The following is a 26,830-nucleotide window of genomic DNA, read 5'->3' as shown; positions in this document are numbered from 1 at the left end:
CTTTCTAGCTGCTTTGCTTTTCAAATAGTAACCAAAATTTCATTTTGATGCAGTTTTTTTTTATTATTTTCTCATCATTTTTAAAAAATTTCTTTGATGAAAAAGTTGTTTTACGCAACCAGTGTACCAGAGTTACTTCCTCACAACCAAGGGTTGAATTGGGAAAAGCTCAGGATAAGCAATTGCCCACCTTAAAATTCTTTTTTTCTTTAAAAAATAAGCATTTTAACAATAATTCCCGCATTCAATAAACTTATTTGCCTAAATTCTAAAAAAAAAAAAAAAAATCTAATTTTCTATTTCATACATAAAGTATTCATATAACAATACTATTTTGCCCACCCTAAAAAAAGAGGATGATTCTGCCCCTATTCACAACCAACTTTATAAATGCTGTAGCAATCCCAGAGAGCCTAGATTCAAGTTGTGTATATTAAAGAAGATTTACATACATATTATAAAATTTTTATGTATTTAACTATCTAATAATTAAAATTTTTATATTTATTTATGTATTAGCTTAGTATCTAAATTACATATAAAAATATATAAAATGATGATGATAATAATAATAATAATAATAATTCTTTAATATTATTTATAATTTTGAATGTTATATAAAAATATATCTAATAATTTAGTGATATCTATTTAAGTTCGACAAGTAGCCACCATCAGAATTTCTTCCCACTACGTTCTCTCCATCGCCCAACAGGAGAAATTTCTCCTCCCCCAGGTCCAACCTTACGTACGGCATCCGGTTCCCCGCGCACGAGCCATCCACGTGCCAATCTTGCCAATCGCCGCTTCCCTCTTCTCGATCTTCTCTTTTTTATGCTCACGAATCAGCACTGATTCTTCTCCCTGGATAAAGTTAAACGTTCTCAATCTTCTCACTTCACCTTTTAATTCGAATTTACTGAGAGTAGATCTCCTCATCGCTTGAGCAACCCTGTAGAAGAGGGAGCTAAATGTGGAGGTTTGGTCGTGGTGCGTGGAATCTCCGGCAGATGCGGAGGTTCTCCGTTGCCGTTCCCGGCCCCTGCATCGTTCACAAGCGTGGGACGGACATACTCCACGATCCGTGGTTTAATAAGGTTTGGTTTGTGTTTAGATTCGGATGAGTTAGGTCATGTGTATTTCATCGGGCGGTCATGTCGGATCTGATATGTTTCTGTTGGAAATTCCTTTTCTTGATGTTGATTTTTCTGTTGGTTTTTTTTTGTAATGCTTGGAAACGGAGTTTTCGATATGTCGGATTTGGGGGTTTTTTGTTTGAGTACGAGGGAAATGCCGTTGGCCGTGTTTAATTATGGTAAAGTGTTTATTGAACTTTGTAACGCTGCCAGCTAGATAGCGCGGGAATTTCGAGTTCAGAAAAATGTTGGTGCTTTAAATTGTGTGATTATGTTTGATAGAGTCTTCACTCAGATCACTTGATTCTATGGTTTATCCGCTTCAGTTAATAGCCCAGAGGGGATTGGGAGAGTGCCATCTTGCAATACGCTTTTTGAGGTAAAATCTATTTTGCAGCTATTTTGTAATCGGGTGATCTGATCACTTAAGAGATTTTTCACTCGTTAAATACTCTATAATGTAACAAGCAACTTTCATTTTATGGGGCACGAGTAAAAAATGCGAAATAGTCAAAATTATTACCAGCAGATTTATTTGATTATCCTCCTTCAACAACATACTTCTTAACCTTTCTTTTTTCTATGAAATATTAATCTTCACAGAACATTATTAGCTTGTAAATCACATTCTAAGTTAATATAAACTCTTTGCATAGCTGGGATAATACTCATAATCAGGATTATAGCTGGAAGTTTTTTATTTCAGTGGTAGTCTGTTTTTCTTGATACATATTAGCAAATACTGCTTAATCATTATGCTTATTTCTATTTTTGATTTTCCTTCGAATAGGATACTGGCTTCCCGTTGACAGAAAGAGATAGACTAGGGCTTCGTGGCCTCCTTCCACCACGTGTTATATCATTTGAGCAACAGTATGAACGCTTCAGTAAGTTTTAGTCTTTGAATAATGTGTCTTGAAGTTCTATCCACCAAGTTCTTTGCTTCTACAATGCTATTGCATTGTTTGGTCAGCTTTAGCTGCTGGAAGCAGCACCATGTCTTGTCTTTTTTTTTTTTTTAGCACAATGTCTTGTCTTGTATACTCAAAAGTATTTATCTTAAACATAGCCTATAGGTAGTGTTGCAAAAGGATTAATACTCATGATTTTTGTTATCCGAGTCTTAATTTGAGAATTAGTATATGCTTTAGCAAATTCATCTGAGCGTATATAGTGCAAATGCAAAGCTTTGTTTCTATTGCAGTTAAGACTTTCACTATATGGTGTGGTTAGGCAGCACAAATGGCAGTTTAAGGGCTATCAAACATTGTCAATTTCATTTGTGTGTTTCTAAGGCTGGCGTGCATGTGCACGCCAGTGTTTAACTCTATTATCTGCCACTTGCCAAAACATGCTGTTAATCTCTGAGCTAATTTACCAAATGAGCCGCACACTAATGTCGTGAGAAATTCATTTTCAAGTCAATTTGTTTTTTGAGAATTAATTTAAGCCACCCATTTTGTGTTGTCAAAGATTGAAAAGAACCTCCTCATTTTTGTACCATGATGATAATTTATGAAGACCAACTTAGCACTTTAGATGCTCATAGTAAGGGTTTTGGTAATGATATTCAAGTTCTCAATTTTTTTTTTTTTTTTTTTTAAATCTCATTAAAGAGTGCCCTTTAAGTTTCAACTTTGTGCCTCTCGAATATATATTTGAGCCGCTCTAATTCTCTTTTTTCCCCCTCTTCTTTTAGTGAATTCATATCAATCTTTGGAGCATAATACAAGAAGCGAACCTCCTAGTGTTGTAGCCTTGGCTAAGTGGAGGATCCTAAATAGATTGCATGACAGAAATGAGACATTGTATTACAGAGTAAGTCCAACTTAATTCAATGATCTTAAAAACAATTATTATTTTTTGCATAGTGCATTATATTTGCTTTAATAAATTCCAATATTTCTGTAATAGATGAATTATTTCCTTTGCAGGTTCTCATTGATAACATCAAAGATTTTGCTCCCATAATATATACTCCAACTGTAGGTTTGGTATGTCAAAACTATGGTGGCCTTTACAGACGTCCACGAGGAATGTATTTTAGTGCCAAGGATAAAGGAGAAATGATGTCCATGATCTACAATTGGCCATCTAAGCAGGTATATTTGAATTTCGACTGCCTTTAAGGTTTAATGGATGTTTTTTTTTTTGCTTAGCTTTGTCTTCTTCCTAAGAATAAATTTTCATTTTCATTTAGGTTCTAGGCTCGATGCTTCAGATGCTTAGAGGAAGCACCATCTGATGCTTGATACATTTGTTTGATTTCAATAAATTAAGCACTTGGGCAATGCCCCTTCTCAGATGCCAAATAAAGCACCCTTCTTTAGCAGTAGTTTTTTGGCGCTTGAACTCTGCATATTTTTATAGAAGTTTTTGACATTTTGCATTGTAAATGTTATGGGCTTGTATTTTTGCTAGTTGTATGTGGCTATTTATTTTTGAACTCTATTTATTTAATTTATGAATAAGATAAAATCATAAAAAAGACATGAACTATTTGATAAAGGCTTGTGAGATGATATATTTGAATTCTGGTGACATATGCGTTTGGACTTTAAACAATTTAGCTATGGCTAATGTCAATATGGACATCATTTTTTTATTGTAATCATCATCTTCACTGCTGAGTTATTGTTGGTGCCGAAATATTTTTTTTCTTTTTGGTTATGGAAGACTATCTCATTATTAGTTATTTTATAGGTTTATCTTAAATGTTTCTCCTGAATGTGTCACCCTACACCTTAAGCCTAGTTTGGGCATTTGTGCCTTTATGGTGCTTTTTGTTGCCTTAATAGTTATAATATTACACTTTCAAATATCGAATGCTTAGATAAAAGCTTGAACCTGAATGGATAATGTAGTAGTATTGTATTCTGAACCTATTCAAGTCTCTTCGCAGCATCTTTCAAAAATTGACAATGTCAGGCGTGCAATGCTTAGCTTCTAAATTTTTTCTTTATGAGGTGTACACTTAATTGTATTCAACAATAATGATATCATATTCTGTTTTATTTGGGTACGAAAGGCATGTGGCTTAGTATGGAGTGGGGAAATTTTATGAAGTTTCAATGTGTCAGGCAATTCTGTCTAGTGTTGCAATCCCATGCATACCTTGGTGCATGCCTATGTTCTTTGAACAGTAAAAAAATGAAATCTGTTTCTCTGAAATCTGCAAAAATGCTTGCTTTTCTTGTTTCAGAGCTTTAAAATGCTGTTGTTTTTGCCAATTTTTTAAACAAAATATCCTGGCATTTTTTCTTTTTTTACAAATTCTCTTTTTAATTATCTTTTCTTCAAAATATTTTGAACGAATTATTACATTAATGCGCTTGGAATCTTCATGTACATTTTCATACCTGATCTGCCTCACGACTTCATTGATTTTTCTTAGGTTGACATGATTGTCATCACCGATGGGAGCCGCATTTTGGGACTTGGTGATCTCGGAGTTCAGGGAATTGGAATACCGATTGGAAAGCTTGACGTGTATGTTGCTGCTGCTGGCATGAATCCCCAAAGGGTATCTTTTCCTCCCACTCTCATATTGTATGTGGATTTGTGTGCTCATTTGTGTGTGGGTGTGCGATTTTTTATAGTATGTTTGTTCATGTTGTCCCTCATTGAACGGATTGATTTTTGAGGATATCAATCTTTGCATCATTTTTCTGCTTTACTACACAGTTACGAACATGACAAACAAGAACTTCGTTTGTATGTTGCATCCAGCTGGGGTTTCATTTATACTTGTAATTTATGCATGTGTTTTTCTACATATACTCTGCTCATATGCCCGCTTTGTTAATATAAAGTGCTACACTGTCATCAGATGTAGTTTAATGCATTTGTTTTTATTTTTATTCTTTTGTGCTTGAATAGCTGGTTGAGTTACATGAGTTGCTACATCTGTTTCTTTGCACAATTCTTTATTATTTTTGCATTTGTGCTTTGGGACAGTTTGGGTTATCACTGAATACAACAACAACAACATCAAGCCTTTGTCCCATTATGTGGGGTCTAAATTTATTATTTGCACTATAATGGATTATCACTCTGTAACATCTTGCAAAAAATAACTCTGAATCAATTAAAGCGGAGTTTGTATCACAATAATTTGTTTAAATATCACTTTTGTCCATGAGTTGTAAATTATGCTTCACATTGGTTTATGTTTTTAGAACCCTTTATTTTGGTCCCGCTCATATTAAGACTTTTCCATGAAGATCATTTTGTTGAGTGAAAAGTAAGGTGATTAAGTGAAAGTATAAAAAATACCGTACCTTTTTCCCTCTCATTTCTCTATTGCTATTCTGACGCTACAATGTTTGTTTTTATTACCTTCAATATGATGACGGTGCTTCGTGTGGCTTTAGTGCAGATCTTGTTAGCTCACGCCTCCAATGAGGTTGTTGGTTTCCAAGATCTTTTAGATTTGTGATAGTGGTCCAATCACATGTCAAAACCTTGTTTATGTCATTGACTTCTCGGGTGATTTCGATGGGCTCAAGAGTGATATTTCCAATGAGTTTCAAGTCCTAAATCACATATCGCTTGTTGATCCAATGACAACAAAGCAGGCCTCGAGGCACCCCATTACCTTCTCATTTCTATGATGTTGACAACTCTGATGAGATCATTTATAATATGACTGGAGATCCAAAATCTCCTTTTGCATGCATCAACTTCCAACATTGTGTCTCCCTAGAAACTTACCTGCTCTGTAAGCAGACCATAAAGATCACTTAAAATTGCCCACTTTAGGTTTCTTTGCCCCTCACCTCCCTTCTTTCCACTTAGACTTATTTGTTCTGCATAAATGTGGGAAGCATCCATGTGGTAGATGAGTTCCTTGGTGATTAAAAGTTGACCAATAACATTGTCATTGTTCTTTTCAAAAAGGCGTTAGATGAAATGCCTAAAGCCTTCGATCCTATGTAGTTCTAACAAAAGAGATGATGACGGGTCAACCTCAAATGGATTCAATGAGCTTGCTTGGATTTTACAAGCTTTATGTCCAGCTTGATTCCGACTGTGATCCCACCTTAAGTGGGCGGGTTTACACAAATTTCTATAAGCTTGTAGAACTTTGCGAAGGAAAAAGGATCTCTAAGAAGACATATATGTTGTCTTAAGGACGAATCTAGAACTTGGGTAAGAGTATTTGGTCCCAAAAAATTATAGCTTTCAGATTTACTGAATTATTCTCACTAGACATTTGCAAAAAGACAGATGTGTACTTATTTCTCTCAATTTTCATAGTGGATTTCTTGGTGTGGTGTGGCTCCGTGGTATTTTTTCTGTTTTGGGTTTTTCTACGTTAAATCTTGGTGTCATTTATTTTTTCCGTTGCTTTAACTTTCTTGCTTGTTTCGTCATTGTGGTGTTGGCTTCTCCTCATCTCATCCTTCATACCCCAACAACTGGTATTAGAGCCAGGTTCTTTTGATCGAGTAGGAGTAATGGCGAGCGAACCAAGATACAAGGTTGAAAAGTTCAATGGTTTGAACTTAGCATTCTGGGGGATGAAAATTGAAGATTTGTTGTATCAGAAGAATGTGTATTTACCATTGGAAGGAATCACCAAGAAGCCAGATTCAATGACTATGGAGGAATGGGAGGTTCTTGATTGGACTCCATCAGGTTTGATACGGCTTTCATTTTCCTCATACGTTTCATTCAACATTGTAAATGATATGAATACATTCAATCTCATGGCCGCACTGACTAAGATGTATGAGAAGCCATCAGCCTCAAACAAAGTGTTCTTGATGAATAAGTTATTCAGTATGAAGATGTTGGACAACACCCCAATGACGGAACACTTAAACAATTTGAAAATTGTTGGCATCAATTTTGATGATGCGGTGAGGGCATTACTGTTGTTATCTTCATCGCCAGAAAGTTGGGATGAACTTATTATGCTGTTACTCTTCAGGAAGTTCAAAGTTGAACTTTGAGAATATTTTGAAGTTATTGCTTAATGAAGAAATTCACAGGAGGGTGAACGGTGAATCTTCAATTTCTGCTCTGAATGTTAAAGCAAGATGAAGAAGTTTAGAGAGAAATCCAAATAGAGTGAGATCTAAACCCAAGAGAGATCTAAACCCAAGAGAGGAAAGTCTACTTCAGGTAAAGGAAAAGTTGTGTGCTGGAGCTATGGAAAGAAGGGTCATTTGAAAAATGACTGTACAGTTCCAAAGAAGGGCAGTGGTGGAGGTCAAGACAAAAATCATTCTGCAAATGTATCTACAAAAGAATGTCAGTCAGATTCTCTTAATTTATCTCTTGATAATTCTGAATCTTGGGTGATAGATTCAGGTGCTTCTTTAATGCAAGTCCTAACAAGGATGCATTTAAGAACTATACTCAAGGTGATTTGGGTGAAGTATTTCTCGGGGACAACAAGCCCTGCAACATTGTTAGATAGGGAGATGTTGATATTAGAATGTCTGATGGGTCAATTTGGAGACTCAAGGATGTTAGGCACATTCCTTGTCTGATGAGAAGTTTAGTTTATGTGAGTCAGCTTGCAAACTCAGGTCATGTGACATCATTCACAAGAGATACGTGGAAGGTGACAAAAGGGGCAATGGTTATAGCTCGTGACAGTATTGAAAACACCATGTATGTTTTCAATAGAAGAGTAGATTGTATTGGAGTAGTAGATTCAGATGTTGATCGAGGTTTTTTGGCATCGAAAGTTTGGTCATATGAGTAAGAAATGTATGCATTCACTTCTTACTAGAGGAAAACTTCATAGTTTGAAATCTATAGATTTAGATTTTTGTACAGAATGTGTATATGACAATCAATATAGGATGAGTTTTTCAAATACTGGTTTAAAGGTTAAGTAAAAAAAGTTGGAGTTAGTGCATATTGATCTATGGGGTTTTGTTCTAGTTATTTATACAGGAGGATCTTTGTATTTTGTCATATTTATTGATGATCATAATAGTAAGGTATGGGTGTATTTCTTAAAACATAAGTCAGATGTGTTTAATGCCTTTAAGAAGTGGAAGGCCATGGTTGAACTTGAGACATGTTTGAAGCTCAAGTGTCTCATATTAGATAATGATGACAAGTATCGTGATAAAAAGTTCAAGGAGTATTGTGCTTTGAATGGGATCTTACATGAGTTCACTATTCCAAGAACACCACAATAATATGGTGTTGCAGATCACATGAATAAAACTATACTGAGCGTGTCAGGAGCATGATATTACATGCTGCCCTACCCAAGTATTTATGGGCAGAGGCAAATACTGCAATTTATCTGATCAATCGTGGTCCTTTAGTTTCTCTGAATGAGGGATTACATGAGGAAGATTGGAGTGGAAAGGAGGTTAGTATATCCTACCTCAAAGTTTTTGGTTTTTCATCCTATGTTCATATTGATGCATGATCTAGGAGTAAGCTTGATCCAAAATCTATCAAGAGTATATTCATTGGATATGGCTCAGATGAATTTGGCTACAAATTTTGGGATTAGAAGTTCATCAGTAGCAGGAATGTCAAATTCAATGAAAGTGAAATGTTTAAGAATAGAAATGAGACTTCTGAAGATTCTTCCAAATATGTTGAGATTGAGGATGATGATAATCAAGAAGATAAAGCTGATAAAACACAGAGGAGTACATCAGACTCCTGTTACTGAAATAAGGAGATCGAGCAGAATTTCAAGGTCAGTACAAATGTATTCTTCTTCATTGTACTATTTATTACTGATAGATAGTGGTCAAACAGAGTGTTATGATGAAGCCATTCAAGTTGATGATTCAAAGAAGTGGGGGCAAGGCATGGATGATGAGATGCGTTTACTTGAGTTGAATCAAACTTAGGAGTTGATAGAGCTACCAGATGGCAAGAAAGTATAACAGAATAAGTGGGTTTACATGCTGAAAGAAGAATCTGATGGTAGCAAACACTATAAGGCCAGCTTGTAGTTGAAGGATTTCAACAGAAGAAAGGAGTGGACTTCACTGAAATTTTCTCTTCAATGGTAAAGATGACTACAATTAGAATTGTACTGAGCATGATAGCAGTTCAGGATTTACATCCAGAGCAGATTGATGTAAAGACAACATTTCTTCTTGATGACCTTGATGAAGAGTTGTACATGGAGAAACCTTTGGGATATATGGTCATAGGTAATGAAGAGCTGGTGTGTAGGCTCATGAGAAACTTATACGGTTTGAAGCAAGCACCAAGATAGTGGTACAATAGATTTGATAGGTTTATGTTAGATAATGGATACATGAAGTGCCAGGCAGACTACTGTTGTTTTTTCAAACATTTTGATAATTGTTATATTATTTTGCTTGTATATGTGGATGACATACTGGTTGCAGTGTCTGATATAGAGAAGGTAAAATATTTGAAGAAACAATTATAAGAGGAGTTTGAAAAGAAAGAGCCGGGCCCAACAAAAAAAAATCTTGGTATGAGAATTAGTAGAGATAGAAGTGCATGCATACTTAAGTTGTCTCAGGCAGAGTATGTTGAAAAGGTGCTTCAGAAATTCAACATGAGTGAGGCAAAGCCAGTTTGCACTCCCTTAGTTAATCACTTTTAGTAATCCAAGGAACAATTGCTTAAATCTGAAGTAGAGGAAGAACAAATGAAGAAGACTCTGCATGCTTCATGTTAACCTCTGTATAAACAACTCAAAAGGGGAAGAAGCCATGAAATCTTATGTACAAACCTTGCACCCGGTGAATCCACGAAATCCTCTGTAATCCCTCCCGAAATCTAGCAAGGAATCCCGCTGAAATCCTGTAGCTCGGCGCCGTTGCGTCGCTTCTCCGTGAATTCTGCGCCCCCCCGCTCGAGGTCGCTCTGTTCGCGTCGTTAAAAGGCGAGGGAACTCACACTTCCCCACTCGATCGCAGAAGCTCCCAAATCTTCCACACTCTTCTCCTTCCACGAACACCTCCCGACCTCCTTCTCTCTCTCACGGCCCGATACTTCTCCCTCACATGAAGCTTCAACTCCCGTCGCCACTTTCGAACCCCGACCACAATCCCTCTCCACCTCTACGCCTCCTGTAGATGACTCCCGCTCCCGATCGTGAGCCCCGATCCAGAGAGAGAGAGAGAGAGAGAGAGAGAGAGAGAGAGAGAGAGAGAGAGAGAGAGAGAGAGAGAGCTTCTTCCCTACCTCCTCAAAATCGAAGCCGAAAACTCACCTATACCAGGACTCCTCCCATTCGTCCTTGAGCCAAATTCCTCCATCCAGCCGATCAACCCTAGACCGGCCGATTCCGCCTCCCTCCCTGTTTCGATCGAAAATTACGGCATTTTGAGAGGAAAACATGGGAGCTCACTATGTGAAGGTAGATCTCTCCCTTTCACGTGCGGCTCTGGCCAAGTCCTGTAAATAGAAGAGGAAAGGGAGGGGAGTTTTATTTTTATATATCATTATTATTTTATAATTATAATAATTTTAAATTAATTAATATAATATTAGTTATAATTAACTTATTTTAATTATGATTAATTTATTCTAATATTATTTAATTATTATTTATTACATTAAAATATAATTAATTAACTATATTTAATTACTTTAATTATAATTAATTAATTAATAATAATATTACTGAATAATCATTTATAATTAATTTATTTTAATTATGAATGATTATTTTATTTTATTAATTAATAATTATTAGTAATTAAATATAATTAGTTAGATTAATTATATTTTAAATATTTTTAATCATAATTAAATTATAATGATTATAATTAGTTATAATTAAGGTTAATTGTAATTAATTTTTTTTAATTAAAAAAATTGTATCTTTTCCTTGCCTCGATCCACGTGCCAACACCGACAATCCCGCGAAGGTACGAATGTTCTAAACTCAGATTGTCGCTTTCGTTGTATGCGGCGGACCGGAAAATCGCCTATACACGCCTTTATTATGCGTGGTTGGATGGGACCCCGGTCCGACGCCTACGACTAGGCGGGCAATCACCTAAACTCTACTTTGACATTCGTGGCGCACCAAAAAACCGCCTATACACGCCTTTATTGTGCGTGGTGGGATGGGACCTCGGTGCGTCACCTACGATGAGGCGGGGTCACTCATAAGTACCTCCGAGCGGGTGAAAGCAAACTGTCTTTTAAACAGGTACCGTCAAAGACCCCATACATGCCTTTATTACGCGTGGTGGGAAGAAAGTTCACGGCTGTGCTGTCCTCGTTCGAGGACACCTACAATACACGCCTTTATTCCGCGTGGTGGGAAAGACCCAGCTTTCTCGTAGTTTTTCCCTAAACGGGGGAGACGCCGGGAGACCGCCGAAATTTCGCTGAAAACGAGATCGTATCTGGACTCATTTGAACTCAAAAAGACATTAATGAACTAAGTGCAAACTTGAATAAAAGGCTTAATTCAAACTCAAAACCAAACTTGGATAAATGATGAAGGACTTGTGTAAGACTTGAGTCGGACTCAAGCTGAACTTAACTCGAATTGAACTGAACAAAGATATGACTTGGACATTTAAACTCAAGCAAAGACTTGAGTTGGATTATAGTAGACATGGAACTTGAACTTGAACTAAAAGCAAGAACTTGTGAACATTGAATTTTAGTTGCGCAACATCAAGTAGAACTTGAATACATAAAGATTTGAAATTGAACTTCAGATTAGATATAAATATAATGAATAAAATTGAAGGAATCAAACTTGAGACATGTGCAAGGAACTTGAACTTGGGTTTGTACTAAGTGCACAAGGACTTGTGATAAAAGCAAAGTCATGCATACAAACTGTTTGCAAAATAATGATGCAAATCCTTCAAATAAATGTCAGCAGTCAAATGAAACAACTTACGCATGAAGAGATGAGTAATGAATGTTGTGGCATTCTAGCAATCAATGGAAATTCAATGTTAAGTAAATACATCAAATACTTGCAAGTGGCAATAGTGGAGGTGATCATAATAGAGGGTGTAATTGCAAATGAATGACAATGATACAAACTCACCATGCAAACTGCAATCCATTTTCAAAGATGCTCACTGTAACCCACATTCAAACAATGATGGTAAGAAAGTTGTAAGTATGGTGCACATGCAACGTTGCATATGATAGACTCCTAGCACTTGCAATGATCCCCACATATATTGAAATGCATATAATAGAATGTGGTAATTCTCGGATCAACACACATATGGAAGACCAAGAATGAATGCAACAACATCTTACAATCAATCACTACTCATTATCAAGCAAGCGCACTAGTCTTATGCAAGCAAAGAAGGATAGTACAAAGCGAATGTAAGTTCCTACTAGTAGCAGTAGGAGCTCCTCCATGCACATGATATGCCATCTACAAGAAGGATACAAGCAAGGATAAATATTTGCAGTACATACAAGCTCTCTATAAAGACAGATATACGTGCCACATGTGACTTATGGGTAGATGCAGAAAGACTTCAGTAAATGCAGTATCATGAAGTCAATTTCAGTCTGTGAAGGAATACATCTACCTTCCTACTTGTAACAGTGGCGGATGTACTGAAAAGACCAAAGACCATAACAAAATGCATGAAGAATACGACAAGTGCAAGCTTCTACGACCTAAAGAAAGAGATTAGTTAGTGCACAACAAGATACCTGCAGAAATCTATAAGTAGTGCACGACAGTCTACCTGTACAAAACAACAGACAATTCAATCCAGAAGCTGCTATGCCACGCCACCGGATCTGCAACCTTCGTACAAGCAGACAGAAGGCGCAACAAAGTCTCAAAATGCCCCACACGTGCACTATAGTTTGTATACACATAGGTACACAAATGGGTAAATATAATCAAACACCCGCATGGGCCCCGACGAGCGTGTTATTGGTACACACGTGACGTCTAGGGATGCTGCATGATCCTCCTAAGCAAGTAAATAGGTGTCAATAAGGTTCAATCAATAATTATAAAATGCCCCCAAACACCTGTAAGGGCCCTGACGAGCGTGTTATTGGTACACGTGACGTCTAGGGATGCTGCGCGGGTCGACAAGTGAATTCAAGTTCGAACTCGATCATTCTATACGGATTAATAGGAGTCGACATGGTTCGAACCATCAAACAAATATACGGTGGAGGCGACCGGTATATTTGTTTTAATATATTCATATTAAGCCTTCAAGGTCTATAACAATGAGAATTCACTAACAAGGGCACAAAGCCTACGAAACCCGATCCTCGATCATTAGTTTGGTCGAGTTGACAGGGTTCAATCAACAAAAGAGAAATGACCCCTAACACCCTGATGATAGCCGTATTGAATGCAGATCTCAACCGGAGGGGTTTCCAAATATTTTCAAATGTCTCATAAATATCCAAAAACCATTTCAAACAATTCAAAGCTCCATCCAAATACCCACAAAAATTCAAAAATCCAAGAAATCCAAAATCATTTCAAATTCCAAAGATATTTAAAATAAAAATCAATCCATCAAACACATAAAGCAAAATCCATCTACCCTCCGCAACAGTTTGCCGGGGTGGACAAATTCAAATACTACTTCAGCTCACAAAGAGCCAAATGCCCAGTCAAAAATATCACTAGGATCCATTCTCAAATTATCTCCTGCTAATAAGGACGTGGTACGTGTCCTCTAATCGGTAGTTTCGCCGCCAAATGGCATTGCAGGTAAACGGTTATGACCCGGGGCCCTCTGAACCGAGTGGTTTTGCCGCGAAATGGCACCACAGATACCGGTTATGGCCAGAGCCAAACGTTTCTTATTGACATCAAATTCTTGAGATATGAATCAATAGGATATGATCGATAGGGCACAAAGTACTCTGTTAGGTAAGGTGGATTCAAATATGTCCTCTTAGACAAATATCCATTCCTGGTCTACAAGGTACCATTGGACGAAGCAACCCATGGCTGCTGACAAGGATCCTTCTGTCAGGCTGGGTCGACTAACTCCTCTGACTAAGTAGACCAGGGACCATGATGGCCTGGGACGACGGAACCATGAGATCTTAATCGGGTCTATCATCCATTCCCCCACCATTCGCTTTAAATGCAAGATGGTGAAATTTTTAATTTTAAATATTAAAATTTTCAAATTCCAAACCCTTCAAATTCCACATCCAAACTCATGCTGCTACTATATGCCAGATAACACGTATTCTCTACGTATCTGATCGATGACTAGCCTTAATCGAAAGTTCTCACTCGTGATCGGGAGGGGTAATTAACTATAGGGGCTTGCGCCTATAAAAAACCAGAACTCAGATCATAAAGTCCTCATAAAATGAGGGCGAAATCTCTGGGTAGTGTCTTATCTACAAACCCATCTGCCTTTCAAAATTTACCCCAGAACTCATTTTGTTAAAACTCCCTCGCTCAAACAAAAAGTAAATAATCAGTGCGGCAGGGAGGCCGGGGCCGAATTTTCGGAGCCCACACTTCAGTAGTTGGAAGTTTGATGTATGCTATGATCTGCACAATATTTGATATAACATATGCAGTGGGAGTTGTTAGTAGATTTATGAGTAACCTATGCAAACTTCATTGGGAGGCAGTTAAGTTGATTCTCAGATACCTGAGAGGATCAATTGACAAAGTTCTTTGCTTTAGTGGTGCAGTGATTGATCTACAGGGTTATGTCGATTTTGATCATATTGGAGATCTTGATGGTTGGAGAAGCACAACAAGTAATATTTTCACTTTGAAAAAGACTGCAGTCAGTTGGATTTCCAAGTTACAGAAGATTGTTGCATTTTCAACCACATAAACAAAGTACATTAATATCACTAAGGCTAGCAAGGAGATGATTTGGTTGCAAAGTTTCTTGAAAGAATTTGGCAAGGGGCAAAGGAATGGGAAGCTGCATGGCGACAACATGAGTGCCATACATCTAGCCAAGAATGCTGCATTTCATGCCAGGATGAAGCACATCCAGCTTCGCTATCATTTCATTAGGTCGCTTCTGGAAGATGGCCAGCTACCTTTGGAGAAGATACACATTTCCTTCTCTAGTTTTCTTTTGTTTTTTCTTTCGTGCTTCTTCTTCTTCTTCTTCCTCACATAAACCCTTAACCAAAATCATAGAAGAATATAATAAATATATATGGTTTCTCAATAAAACTTAAAATTTTATTCTGAAATTTAAGAGGAAAGAAAAAATTCATACTTTTCTCTTGATTTCACCCAAAAAGCATTTGCTCAGTCTTCCAATTGCACTCTTGATTGCACCTTCCAATTCATACAATCCACCTTTCAATCTTCCTCTCAAAGCTAAGGCAACTTTGTCCATGTGAAGAACTGTCAAATATTGCTTCATACAACAACAACATACAGCCTTTATCTCACTACGTGGGGTCAACTATATGAATCATTTTTCTCCTTTGTGTCTTATTAAGAGTCAAATTCTCATTTAAATCTAATTAAAAAAGATCATTTCTAATATTTTCAATATAGGCCAAATCTAATACATCTACTCTCCTAATCGGATCATCGGAAAGTAGACGTTTGATTTCAACTATGGCTTCATCCCTGCCTAAAATTGTTTTTTCTCTTCTCTTGATCTAATTTTCTCTCTTTTTCTCATTCTTTCGCTGGACCGTGGCATCCCCTTCTTGCGTCTTTTGTCTAAGATGGAACCGGCTCATCAATTCCTTTGAATTAATACAGTCGGTTCAACATTATTATTATTAATTTATTTTATGAACTGAATTGTTATCAGGCAGGCTTTTCAAGTGCCTATCTTGCTTGCTGCTGTATGGTTTTATTTTGTGAATCTAATTCGCACACCTTTTTGGCTACCTTACTCTGTCGTAGCTGTACAAGCAACTGATCTTATTTTAACATTCTTGAGCAGATACTTCCAGTCATGCTTGATGTGGGGACCAACAACCAAAAGCTTCTTGAAGATAATCTTTGTGAGTAACATTTCTCTTGAAGATGTAGCATTTATGGCAAATGATCATACTGTTTTTTTGGAGATATCTTCTGAGTTTTACCTGCATCTATTTGTTACCAGAACTTTAATTATTCAAACTTAAAATTATAAAGCACATTCTTTCCCATCTTGATTACCACAAATACACAAATATTTTATTGCATGCATGTAATTGCGCTGTCTTGATTTTGGCTCACTACTATTCGTTTTCTTTTTATTATTTGATTTCGAAACACTAATCAAGAAAAGTGAAGTAGCCAGTACTTGCAGCAAAGTTGTTTGTTATTTCATTATGCAGCATAGAACTTTTTGGGGACTGGCCGGTTTACCATGCTCCTTGGTGATAGGGGAGGCAAACAAGCAGGCTAGCTTTGAGTTCAATTTATACAAGTGAAATGCCCAATGCTTTATTGTATTTATTGCCTTTTTAAATTGTCTTATCTATGAAGCTGTAGTGGTCATTACTCGTGAGATTAAGCACTAAAGTTGGTTGTTCATTCTCAAGTGTGAAGAGTGGCATTATGCTTCTCAGACTGAAGAACGCTATACCGGTTCTTATCATCCTGCCTAAGAAATTGCAGGACTTAGCTTACACTGCTAGAATTGTATTACTATACCAGGACTGAGATTTAGCATATCATGATTGCATTTTTTTTCCATTTGAATTGTCCTATCTAATGCTAGGTTTAGTTCAGCAACTGGTGTACTGAAGAGGTTTCTTTTTGAATGATTTTGCATAATTGACATGCGGAGGAAACTCAGGAAAGCTTAAGCTTCAAACAATGCATAAGCTTTATGTTTTTGTTATTTTATTCAAAGAAAGACTAGGTGTTAAATATCATAATGATATATCCTAGCCGTCCCTTGGCATTTTGATCCCACGGCTAGGATGGGAATCTATGGGAGGCTCACCTGGATTATGTCAATCTCCTTCCATATTTAGTTGGCTGATTTAGGAAGGATTATATTAGAACAATTATGCATGATTTTGTATGTGGGCTAGCCCATGCGCGAATGGACATTTTCGGCGCCGTTGCAGACTGCGGCACTGTAGCAAACGACGGGATTTTGCAGGATTCGCGGGATGGGCAGCCGGCTTCACAGGTATGATGTGGATTTTCTCTTCTTTTTTTTTTTTGTTCTGCCTTTGAAGTCAACATTGTAATTATTTATTTCTTTATTAAGTTTTATTGTATAAATCTATAAATAGAGATAGTTTTGTACAGTAAAATTAAGCCTTTTTCCTATCCGATTCTTTGAATTTAACATATAGTATAACTAATCACGGAATGCATGTCATGATAAGGTTTGCTAAGTAAACATTTGCATGAAATTGACTAGATGTACCGGGCCATTTATCAAATCGTGGTTTGGCATTCATTCCATCTAAACACTGCATTTCCATCATAAATTTTGTTTTTCTATAAGCAAATAAAGAGCATCTAACTCTATGAAGTACTTCATACCTTAAAAAAGAAAAGGAATAAGTTGAGTCTAGGAAGTAATTCTTGCTGTAAAAAGAGAAGGAATAAGTGTATGACTGTACGAGATCACCATGTATTTTCATATGATGTAGTTGCTTTTGACAGTTAATTGTGATTACAAACAACCACTCGCCCTCCCAATACACGCTTCATTTATTCCCAACTACTAACTATTTTCTAGCCAAGTCTTTTTAGGTCTACCTCTACCTTTCTTAACATAACCAAATCTAAAACATCTATTTTCCTAACCGGTCATCAAAAGGTCGTCGTTTTATGTGACCAAACCATCTAAGGCGACTCTCTTTAATCTTATCTTCCACTGGAGCTACTCCAACCTTTTCACGTATATGCTCATTTCATATCCTATCTCTTAGAGTAAAGCCACTCATCCTCCCGAGCATCCTCATCTCTGCAACACTTAACTTAATATTATGCTTCTCTTTTAATGGCTAACATTCTACACCATAAAGCATTGCTGTTTTAACCATCATCTTATAGATTTTTCCCTTAAGTTTGAGGGGCACTTAAGGGCGAGTGTGGGGTTATCATCAATCCCCTCACCTCCTCTCCCTCCCTTGTTATCACCGCTCCCCTTCCCCTTTATTTGAAATGTTTTTTTGATACTTTTAAAGGTCACATGATGATTCATGTGCTTATGCATTTGAAGGATCAAATACAATATAATAAAGAAAAACAAAAGAACCAAAATTTAGGGTTGTGAAAAAAAAAAGACCAAAATAATCTATTAAAAAAGTGTATGGACCAGATTTTATTTTACCTCTCTCTTTAGGTGTTCATTTTTCACAGCATGCGGGAATGATTTCTACTATATGACAGCACAATGAATTTCATGCTTGAACAATAACATTCAGTTTTTGTCGATATGTTTTCATAGATTTAGGATTACGGCAGCCCAGGCTTGAGGGAGATGAATATTTATCTATTGTTGATGAGTTCATGGAAGCTGCATATTCACGCTGGCCAAAGGCGATTGTACAGGTTTTTTTTCTTTTTTTCATGCAACGGCTGCAGTTTAGGATCAATTGATTAAGATCATGCTTGCTTGTTTTTCAATAAATTCCAGTTTGAAGACTTCCAGATGAAATGGGCATTCGAAACTCTTGAGCGTTATCGTAGAAAATTTTGCATGTTCAATGATGATGTGCAGGTTATTTTTTCTCCCTTTGTCATTTTTCCATTTATGGCATGATTGCAGTGATGCTAGATTGTTATTTCCAATGTGTCAAGTCTATTTATCATCACATATTCTTAAGTTAACAGGGAACTGCTGGTGTTGCTTTAGCTGGCCTACTAGGAGCTGTAAGGGCACAAGGTCGTTCTCTCAAGGACTTCGTAAAGCAGAAGATTGTTGTGGCAGGAGCTGGAAGGTACTTCACAGTCTCCATGATGTGTTTTCATAGCAAGCGGTGTATAAAGTTTGTGAAAGTTCATGTAGATATGACTGCCAGTCATTCAAGCACAGTTTTCATGAGAGCTTTTCCAAATGTTCAGTGCAGGGATCGGAGTACTTAAAATGGCCAAGCAGGCTATGGAGAGAATGCTTGGAAGCAATGCAAGTCTAGAAGCAAACAACCAATTTTGGGTGCTTGATAAATATGTATGCCCAGCTTAGTGCTTTATCAGTCTTCAGTGTCATATTTCCATAAGTATATAAGTAACTATATTTCAAATTATTTAGTATTATGAGTTATATGTTTCTTCTTATGGGCATATATTTTTCAAAATCTATGAATGATTGAGAGAGAAAACTAGTTTGAGTCATCTATATATTTTCTTAGACAAAATTATTCAAATCCATTTTAATGCAAGTAATTGAGCTCGGAACATTGGCTGGTTTATCGTGAAATATATCTTTTCCACTGTTCATGCCGTTTTACTGATGGCTTCTTGGCAGCTTTGATGGCATTTGATTGAATGGATTTTATATAGATCAAATATAGAAACCTGAAACTATCATGTGATATCTTTCTTCTTTTAGTGCTGAAATGTAGGAAATTGATAGGAAACACTTGGATTTCCAAGTGTTTCTCACCAAAACCAAGTAGATCCAATGTAAAACTGCTGTCCACAGCAGAAATCCGCCAAGAAACAGTGGAAAAATAGCAAATCGGGGAGAAAACCGTGGAGAAAAGACTTGTATTTTTACTAATAGATGAAACAGAATACAAAGATACAATTGATCCTCAATCCGAGAGGAGGATCGATCTCTCCCAAATCTCTAGACGCCGCTAGAGCCCAAAGAAAACCTAAATCTACGAGATCTCAAATTTCAGCCAAATTCAAGATGTCCAAACCCTAGGAAAAACAACTATTTAATGCATACAAATCAAAAGGAAATCCCTAAACAGCCCCTACATTCAAATTTCTTTCTGAAACCCCCCAAAAATCCTTCCTAAAACGCTCTGTTTGAGCAGTCGGCCCGCTCATTCTCCGCCAAAGGCGGAATCCCCGCCTGTTCGCGATTTCCGTCCGTGAACCGGTCCCGCCTGGACCGACTGGACCGGTCCAGTGGACCAGTCTAACAGAAATTTTTTTTTTCCGTAGGAAGCCATGGGCTATTGGGCTTCAACTATTTCTACCTTAATTCTGTAGCTTGATCACACCGGAATTATTATGAAAAATCACAACCTTGTTTGAAGTATGGAGATTCTTATCATAGTAGGGCTTAAGATTAATTGATTTGAAAATATTACATGCCTTAGATGTGTTGGATAAGAAAATTTTGTGTGAATAATGTTTTAATCACTGATTTCTGCAGGGTCTTATCACAAAAGAAAGGAAGAACATTGATCCTGCTGCTGTTTCTTTTGCCAGAGGCTTTGGTCTAGGTGAGGTTGAGGGACTCAATGAAGGGGCTAGTCTCGTGGAAGTGGTAAGGAATAGCTTGGAAATAATCTCTCCTGAACACATGTATTGAATACATAATAACTGTTGAAATTATTGAAGTTTCTTCACTATTAAAAACTTTCTGAGTCACCTAAACTACTTTTACAGTTAAAACTGTCTGAGTCACCTAAGCTATTTTGACAGTCTCAGTTTAATATCTACCACTTATTGAATAATTCTCTCAGATGAACGTCTCATGTTTTTTTTTTGCTCCATCTGCATCAGGTTAAAAAGGTGAAACCTGACGTCCTATTAGGATTGTCCGGAGTTGGGGGCATATTTAGTGAGGAGGTATGTCGACACTTGTAATCATCAATTGCATTATATTTGTGATTTGTGGGTATAAAATTGAATATTTTTTCTTCTATTCAAGCAGTACATTATTCCTTACACATATCCAACAAGAAACGGTTTATTAATAATCCAACTACAAGACCATTCTGTACCAATCAATTACTTCTCTTTTATGAAACAGTTAATGTCTTTTATTTGGTTGAAATGATGGCTCAACCATAAGCTTTCATATGAATTTGACGCAGGATGATTCACGGTTAGAGTTTTATAATACAAGTAGTTATAATTTCTTGTGAAGAAAAAATAAAAACTTGCTGATCACAAGTTGCCATTAAGTCAACAACTTGCTTTCTTTAAGCATAACCAAACAATGTTATATTTAAAAAATTATTAATATTAAAATGATTAAAATAATTTGAGAATTTCAGAAAACATAAAAAGTCAACGAGCAAATTGAATTTAATTTTCACAAGTTAGATTTTTTACTCATAATTTTTTGATCGAAATTAATAGCACCAAACAAATCGATATTAAATAATGTGTATGAAATGGGACAAGTGTCTAAAATACACGTAAGAAAAATTGTGGCTAATGTTTGTATGAGTAGATAATTTTTCTCATAATACTTCTACCCTGCTTGGAAGAAACATTCATCTAACTAGCACTTATAATATTCAAATTTCTCAATTACATGCTTCAAAATGCCTGTATAGATTTATAATCCGATATGGCAAATAAAGTTGGTATGAGATTAATCTCAATTGAAGTTTAAATTAATTCCAAATGATAAAAAAATCCAATTTAATTTTAATTTTCTTAATTAGCCTATCAACAGCAGGCACAAGTCCTTCCTATGCAAATTACGCCTTTCCTATGAGCGGTAAAACCACATTTTACAAAGGCTTAGTGGATGCTAAGGATTCACCTGCAGGGATGGGAAACCGTAGGATACACCAAGCCCACAATATGCGGTAATTTTAAATCCAGAATTCTCATATAAATCCAAAACTCCTCCATAAGCCATGTATGGAAGTGACAAGCCTCCACCCCTTTAGGTAGCAAGAGATAAATCTAAATAGCCCTTAATTTGAAGTTCACTTATGGAGCCATCATAAGCCAAATTCCAACCCTGCCATCAAAACCTGATGTCTCCAACTTTGAATATCTCATTTTAGAAACTAACATAATCGTGATCAAGATTGAAATCATGCCAACTATATAAATCAACCTAAAGTTAGGAATAAATTCAACCATTTATTGGCCATCACCATAGGCATGGTTTGGATACAAAAATATCAAATAAATGAGCCAACTAATGAAAAGGAAATAAATAAGCTACATTGAAATTGCTGCTTGATGTGATGCTTCAAATATATATTTTTTAACATAGAGCTCATAGCTGGTTTTCTTCGCTGGATGGTTTTTAATTTTTTCTGATTGAGTTGATAAACTGCCATAAAAATTAATCTGACAGGTCCTCAAGGCTCTGCAAGCTTCTGATTCACCTCGGCCTGCAATATTTGCAATGTCAAATCCTACCGCAAATGGTAATCTTTCCTCGTGCCTGCAAAAATATGTAAAAATTCAGAAGTGGTTTCAATGACTGAATAATAACATTTTGCTTCTCTATTTAATATACCAGCTGAATGCACACCAGCTGATGCATTCAAATATGCCGGAGAGAACATAATTTTTGCTAGTGGGAGCCCTTTTGAAAATGTTAATCTAGGTTAGCCATCTCTCTCATTTCATATACCATTTAATGTCATTGAGTGTCTCATTTAATGAGGATTTATCGGCAGGTAATGGAAAAGTAGGGTATGTGAACCAAGCAAATAACATGTATTTGTTTCCTGGGTATGTAGTGGCCTGTCTGGTAAACTGTATGGAATAGAAATGGATATGCGTCTGCTGATAAATTGCTTCATATTAACTTCAGAATTGGTTTAGGAGCACTTCTTTCTGGTGCTCGCCTTATTTCAGATGGCATGCTTCAAGCTGCAGCTGAATGGTAAGTCATGATCCTTTACTTATTCAGAATGCAAGTTATGCCTAAATGCTACCTAATCTTGTCTAGTGCTTAGGCTTCGTTTGGGACGTCTTTCTTTATGCTTCTTAAAGCAGCTTTCTAATACAAAACTTTTTAATTTTGTATTAAAAAAACTGTTTTAAGAAGTAGAAAGAAAGCCGTCCCAAATGAAGCCTTAGTAAAACATCACGTGACAACTGAGCTAGTTAATGAGCATGTTAAATTATCAGTGCCATTTTTATTGTGCTCCTTTGCAATGGTAGTCCAGCACAGATTATCAGAGTATGGGACTAATGGGTAATGCATGAACTGTGAAGTCAAGGAAAAAAAATCTTTCATTATGTGACTACACTAGAATTCTGGTTATCTTAAAGATGATCTTAGTGTAGTTTCCATTCGAATCAGTTTCTTTGCATCCGTTAAGACTTCTAACGTGGTTTAGTTGCAACCAGCCTGGCTTCGTACATGACGGAAGACGAGATTCAGAAAGGCATTCTTTTCCCTTCCATTTCAAGGTAATAAGAGCGCTTGATGAGGCAAATTTTTTGATGATTTATTTCACTCTCGTTTGATATTTCATTGCATTTTATTTTTGTTTATTTAGAAATATTGATGGGAGTCTTCTGTTTGAACACACATGTATAGCCTTGTATCCATGAACACTTAATAACTCTGGTGTTGCTAGTACTGATCCGCTTTAGATCACCGGGAAAATAGATCTACTATTTGATGGAACAAGGTTGGAAATGGACACATGCTTCATAATTGTTAAGGGGGTTTCTGATGCCAATCTTCCATCCTTTTAAAAGGAAAATACAGTTTTGTTCCATGTTTATTGTTCTTCTATCTTATAAATTGCCATATATTTCTTCTGTTTTGCTAATCCTGTATCACTCTATCTTGGTGGGATGTAAGAGATTTGGGTCAGGAGACCAATCAAAACAATGAAGTTGAAGGACAAAAGCTCAGAATAGAGGGAAATATGGTTTTGTAGGGCAAATAATGAGTTTGAGTTAAATAATCCATGACCCAAAGGCTGGAGAAGGTTGTTTATTCAAGATCACAAGTTAGAATAATCCATAACCCAAAGGCTAGAAAAAATTTGTATTGCACCCCTTCTGAAAGCAAATCTATTAATTTTCAAATCCATCCTGATAACAAATTATATTAGAATATCTAGAGTAAAATTTTTTTCCAAAATCTTAGCATGCGTTCTTAACACATTTTTCTTGTGTAACACCAATGCCAGCACCAACATCCTCACTACATAAGAAAAATATCAGCTTATTTGAACTCAATAAGCTCCAGTAAAAGAGTAACCCAACACATCCAAAGATCCAACAACAGGAGCATCAAGCCTTCGTCCCACTACGTGAGGTCGGCTATATGAATTCTTTTTCGCCATTATGTCCTATTAAAAGTCAAATTCTTATTTAAATATTAAAATACTTGTTCCGTTGCCGGGACTTGGACCCGGGTCTCTCGGGTGTATCCTAACTAAATCCTAACTAACTAGACGACAACGGAAAACATCCAAAGATCCAACAAAATAAATCCCTGATTAAAAGTGAAGTGAGCCGAGTATTCTTTGGTTCCCTTTTCCAATTTATGTTTTATTGTAACATATGGGCATATTGCTTGATAATATTGTTTATCACAGTATTAGGCACATTACAACGCACGTTGGAGCAGCTGTTGTACGTGCTGCTGTTGCTGAAGAACTGGCTGAAGGCTGCGGTGATGTTGGCATCAAAGAACTAAAGAACATGTCAAAGGTATTTATTTTAAGACTCTGTTGGTTTCTATCAGGTTCAAATCTCTTAATCTTTCTTCTTATTATACCTTCTAAATTATTTTTCTTTCAGGAGGAGACCGAGGAGTATGTTGCTCGTAATATGTGGTACCCAATCTACAGTCCTCTTGTTCATGAGAAATGAAGTTCATATTTCCCACAAGAAAAATCATAATTTTTCATCATGGTTAGGTTATTCTTAGAAAACTATTTATTCGGATATCATTGGAAGAGTTATAGCGTGTCCACTGACATCCTTAGTATGTTTTAACAGTGTTAACAACGATAAAACTGTCATATTTATTCATTTGGCTTTTTTTTTTTTTCCGACGGTGAGGAGAAATCATTAGGTGCGGACAACAGATAGAGAGAATCGTCCGATTTTTTCTGTCTATAGGGAAAGCATAGTCAATGGACAGTCGAAGCGTAGTTACTGTAACTGTTATGTTTTGACTGTACTTTCACTATAGACAGAGAAAACCAGACGGTTCTCTTCGTCTGGTGTTCGCACCTAATAAATTGTCGATAGTGAGAGCTCCTGACCTGAAATATGTTACAGTGAGATTATTATTTATATGATTGCAGCTGCATGTCTTCTATTCGATTGAAGGAATTTGAATTTTTTGGAACGGCTTTCTCACTAGTTTTAAAGTAGCTTTTTAATATAAAAATTAAAATTTTTATGCTAAAATGTTATTTTAAAAAGCAAGAAGAAAGCCATCCCAAACGAAGCCAAAATCTCAATAATTTGTTTAATTTATCTATCTATCAATCATTAATCATTTTAGCTGTGGGGTTCAATGATCTTTTATCTAACTTATGTGGTTGCCTAACTTTATAAAAAAAAACTTGGTGGTGTTGATTAATTTGGTGTTGGTGGCCATGGTAGATATTAGCCTTGTTGTGCAGGGCAAATTATTATGTGCGGAATTTGGATGCATCACGTCATTTTAAATTCGGTGCATTCGAGTGATGTGGCGCGTCCGGATTTGCCTCTGGACGGTCCGGACATCAGACATAATAATTTGTGCAGGGTCAATTTTTGGTTTTTGGGTGTGGTACAATTTAATCATTTTGATTTGAAATTAAAATATTTTATCAGATGATTTGTATTAATATATTTTGATTAATTTTTTTTTTCAGATATTTTGGTGTCTTAGTGTGTTAGAGTTTAATAATTTTAGGTTATTTTATTATAATTAAATTTATTAAAAATGAAGTTCAATGATTCCGAAATTAATTTTAGAAAATTTTTATTTGGAAATCAATGCTTTGAGATTTGGATGTAACACCATGCAATGAGATATATATTTATATATATACATTCATTGGATCTTGAAAATTTAAACAATTCTCTTAATTTTTATGTGTGTTTGAAAGTTCTGCTTTTGCTAAACAAGGTTATTAATAACTCCATTTTGAGTCAAAATTCTAGCTTCTTTTGGAACATTTTTTTTATTGCTTTTTAAAGTAATTTTTTAGTACAAAAAATTTTTAGCTTAAAAAAATTACTTTAGAAAGCAATAAAAAACAGTCTCAAGCGAACACTCTAAAGCTTCGTTTGGGAAGGCATTCTCATTGCTTTTTAAAGTAGTTTTTTTAGCACAAAAATTTAAATTTTTATATTATAAAAATGTTTTAAAAATCATCAATAAAATTGTCCCAAACGAAGCCTAAAGTTTTTTGACAATTGCTTTTATAGCGCGTTTCACTTTCGATTAAAGCTAAAAGCCTGAAATACATATATCCACATCGCAAGTTCGAGTAAAATGTGTATTTGGTCACTCGCAACTCGTGTCCAAGTTGTCTTCTGCAAGGTGAATTGTTACGTCCGGTCACTGGATGTCCGGACACTCAATCTAGACGCCCCACGTCACCCAAATATACTGGTTCCCGGTGTATTTTGGTAACGTGGCGCGTCTGGATTATCCGGACACCCAATCTAGACGCCCCACGTCAGCCGAATATACTGGGTCCCGGTGTATTTTGGCAACGTAGCTCGTCTGGATTGATGTCCGGACAAATCGAATTGGAAGTTCGGACGTCTGATGACCGGATGTAATAATTCGCTCTTATGAACAGCTCGACTAATTCAAGAAAAAAAAAGAGCCCTTTGCAATTCATATCGTCGTCTTTCTACGCAACACGCCCTGTGCCTCCAGAAAGTTATTGTCCAGGAGTAGATCCATGCAACGATCGATAAGAAAAGATACCTTGGCTGTAGAGAGACTCCTACGAGATGACTCCAACTCCATGGATTGGTG

General features: G+C 36.3%; 1 protein-coding gene across 2 annotated transcripts; it reads left to right on the top strand.

Moving 5' to 3' along the window:
- Nucleotides 1–688: 688 nt before the first annotated feature.
- LOC110104377 (NAD-dependent malic enzyme 59 kDa isoform, mitochondrial) lies at nt 689–24,873 on the top strand. Of its 2 annotated transcripts, none has more exons than XM_020833453.2 (19): nt 689–1,097; nt 1,927–2,023; nt 2,836–2,954; nt 3,071–3,238; nt 4,531–4,659; nt 15,980–16,040; nt 18,440–18,543; nt 18,629–18,712; nt 18,826–18,932; nt 19,057–19,162; nt 20,324–20,437; nt 20,677–20,742; nt 22,220–22,292; nt 22,388–22,474; nt 22,548–22,602; nt 22,685–22,756; nt 23,227–23,289; nt 24,435–24,549; nt 24,640–24,873. In XM_020833453.2, the coding sequence occupies exons 1-19, from the start codon at nt 972–974 to the stop codon at nt 24,709–24,711; spliced, it is 1,818 nt and encodes a 605-aa protein (XP_020689112.1). In that variant the 5' UTR covers nt 689–971; the 3' UTR covers nt 24,712–24,873. The 2 variants fall into 2 exon arrangements, with proteins under 2 accessions (XP_020689112.1, XP_020689113.1); XM_020833454.2 differs by lacking the exon at nt 689–1,097 and adding an exon at nt 1,153–1,515.
- Nucleotides 24,874–26,830: the final 1,957 nt, after the last annotated feature.

This window comes from Dendrobium catenatum, unplaced genomic scaffold (assembly GCF_001605985.2).
Source record: "Dendrobium catenatum unplaced genomic scaffold, ASM160598v2 fragScaff_scaffold_1220, whole genome shotgun sequence".
Classification (NCBI taxonomy): Eukaryota; Viridiplantae; Streptophyta; class Magnoliopsida; order Asparagales; family Orchidaceae; genus Dendrobium; species Dendrobium catenatum.
This window is presented reverse-complemented; position numbering and strand designations above follow the sequence as displayed.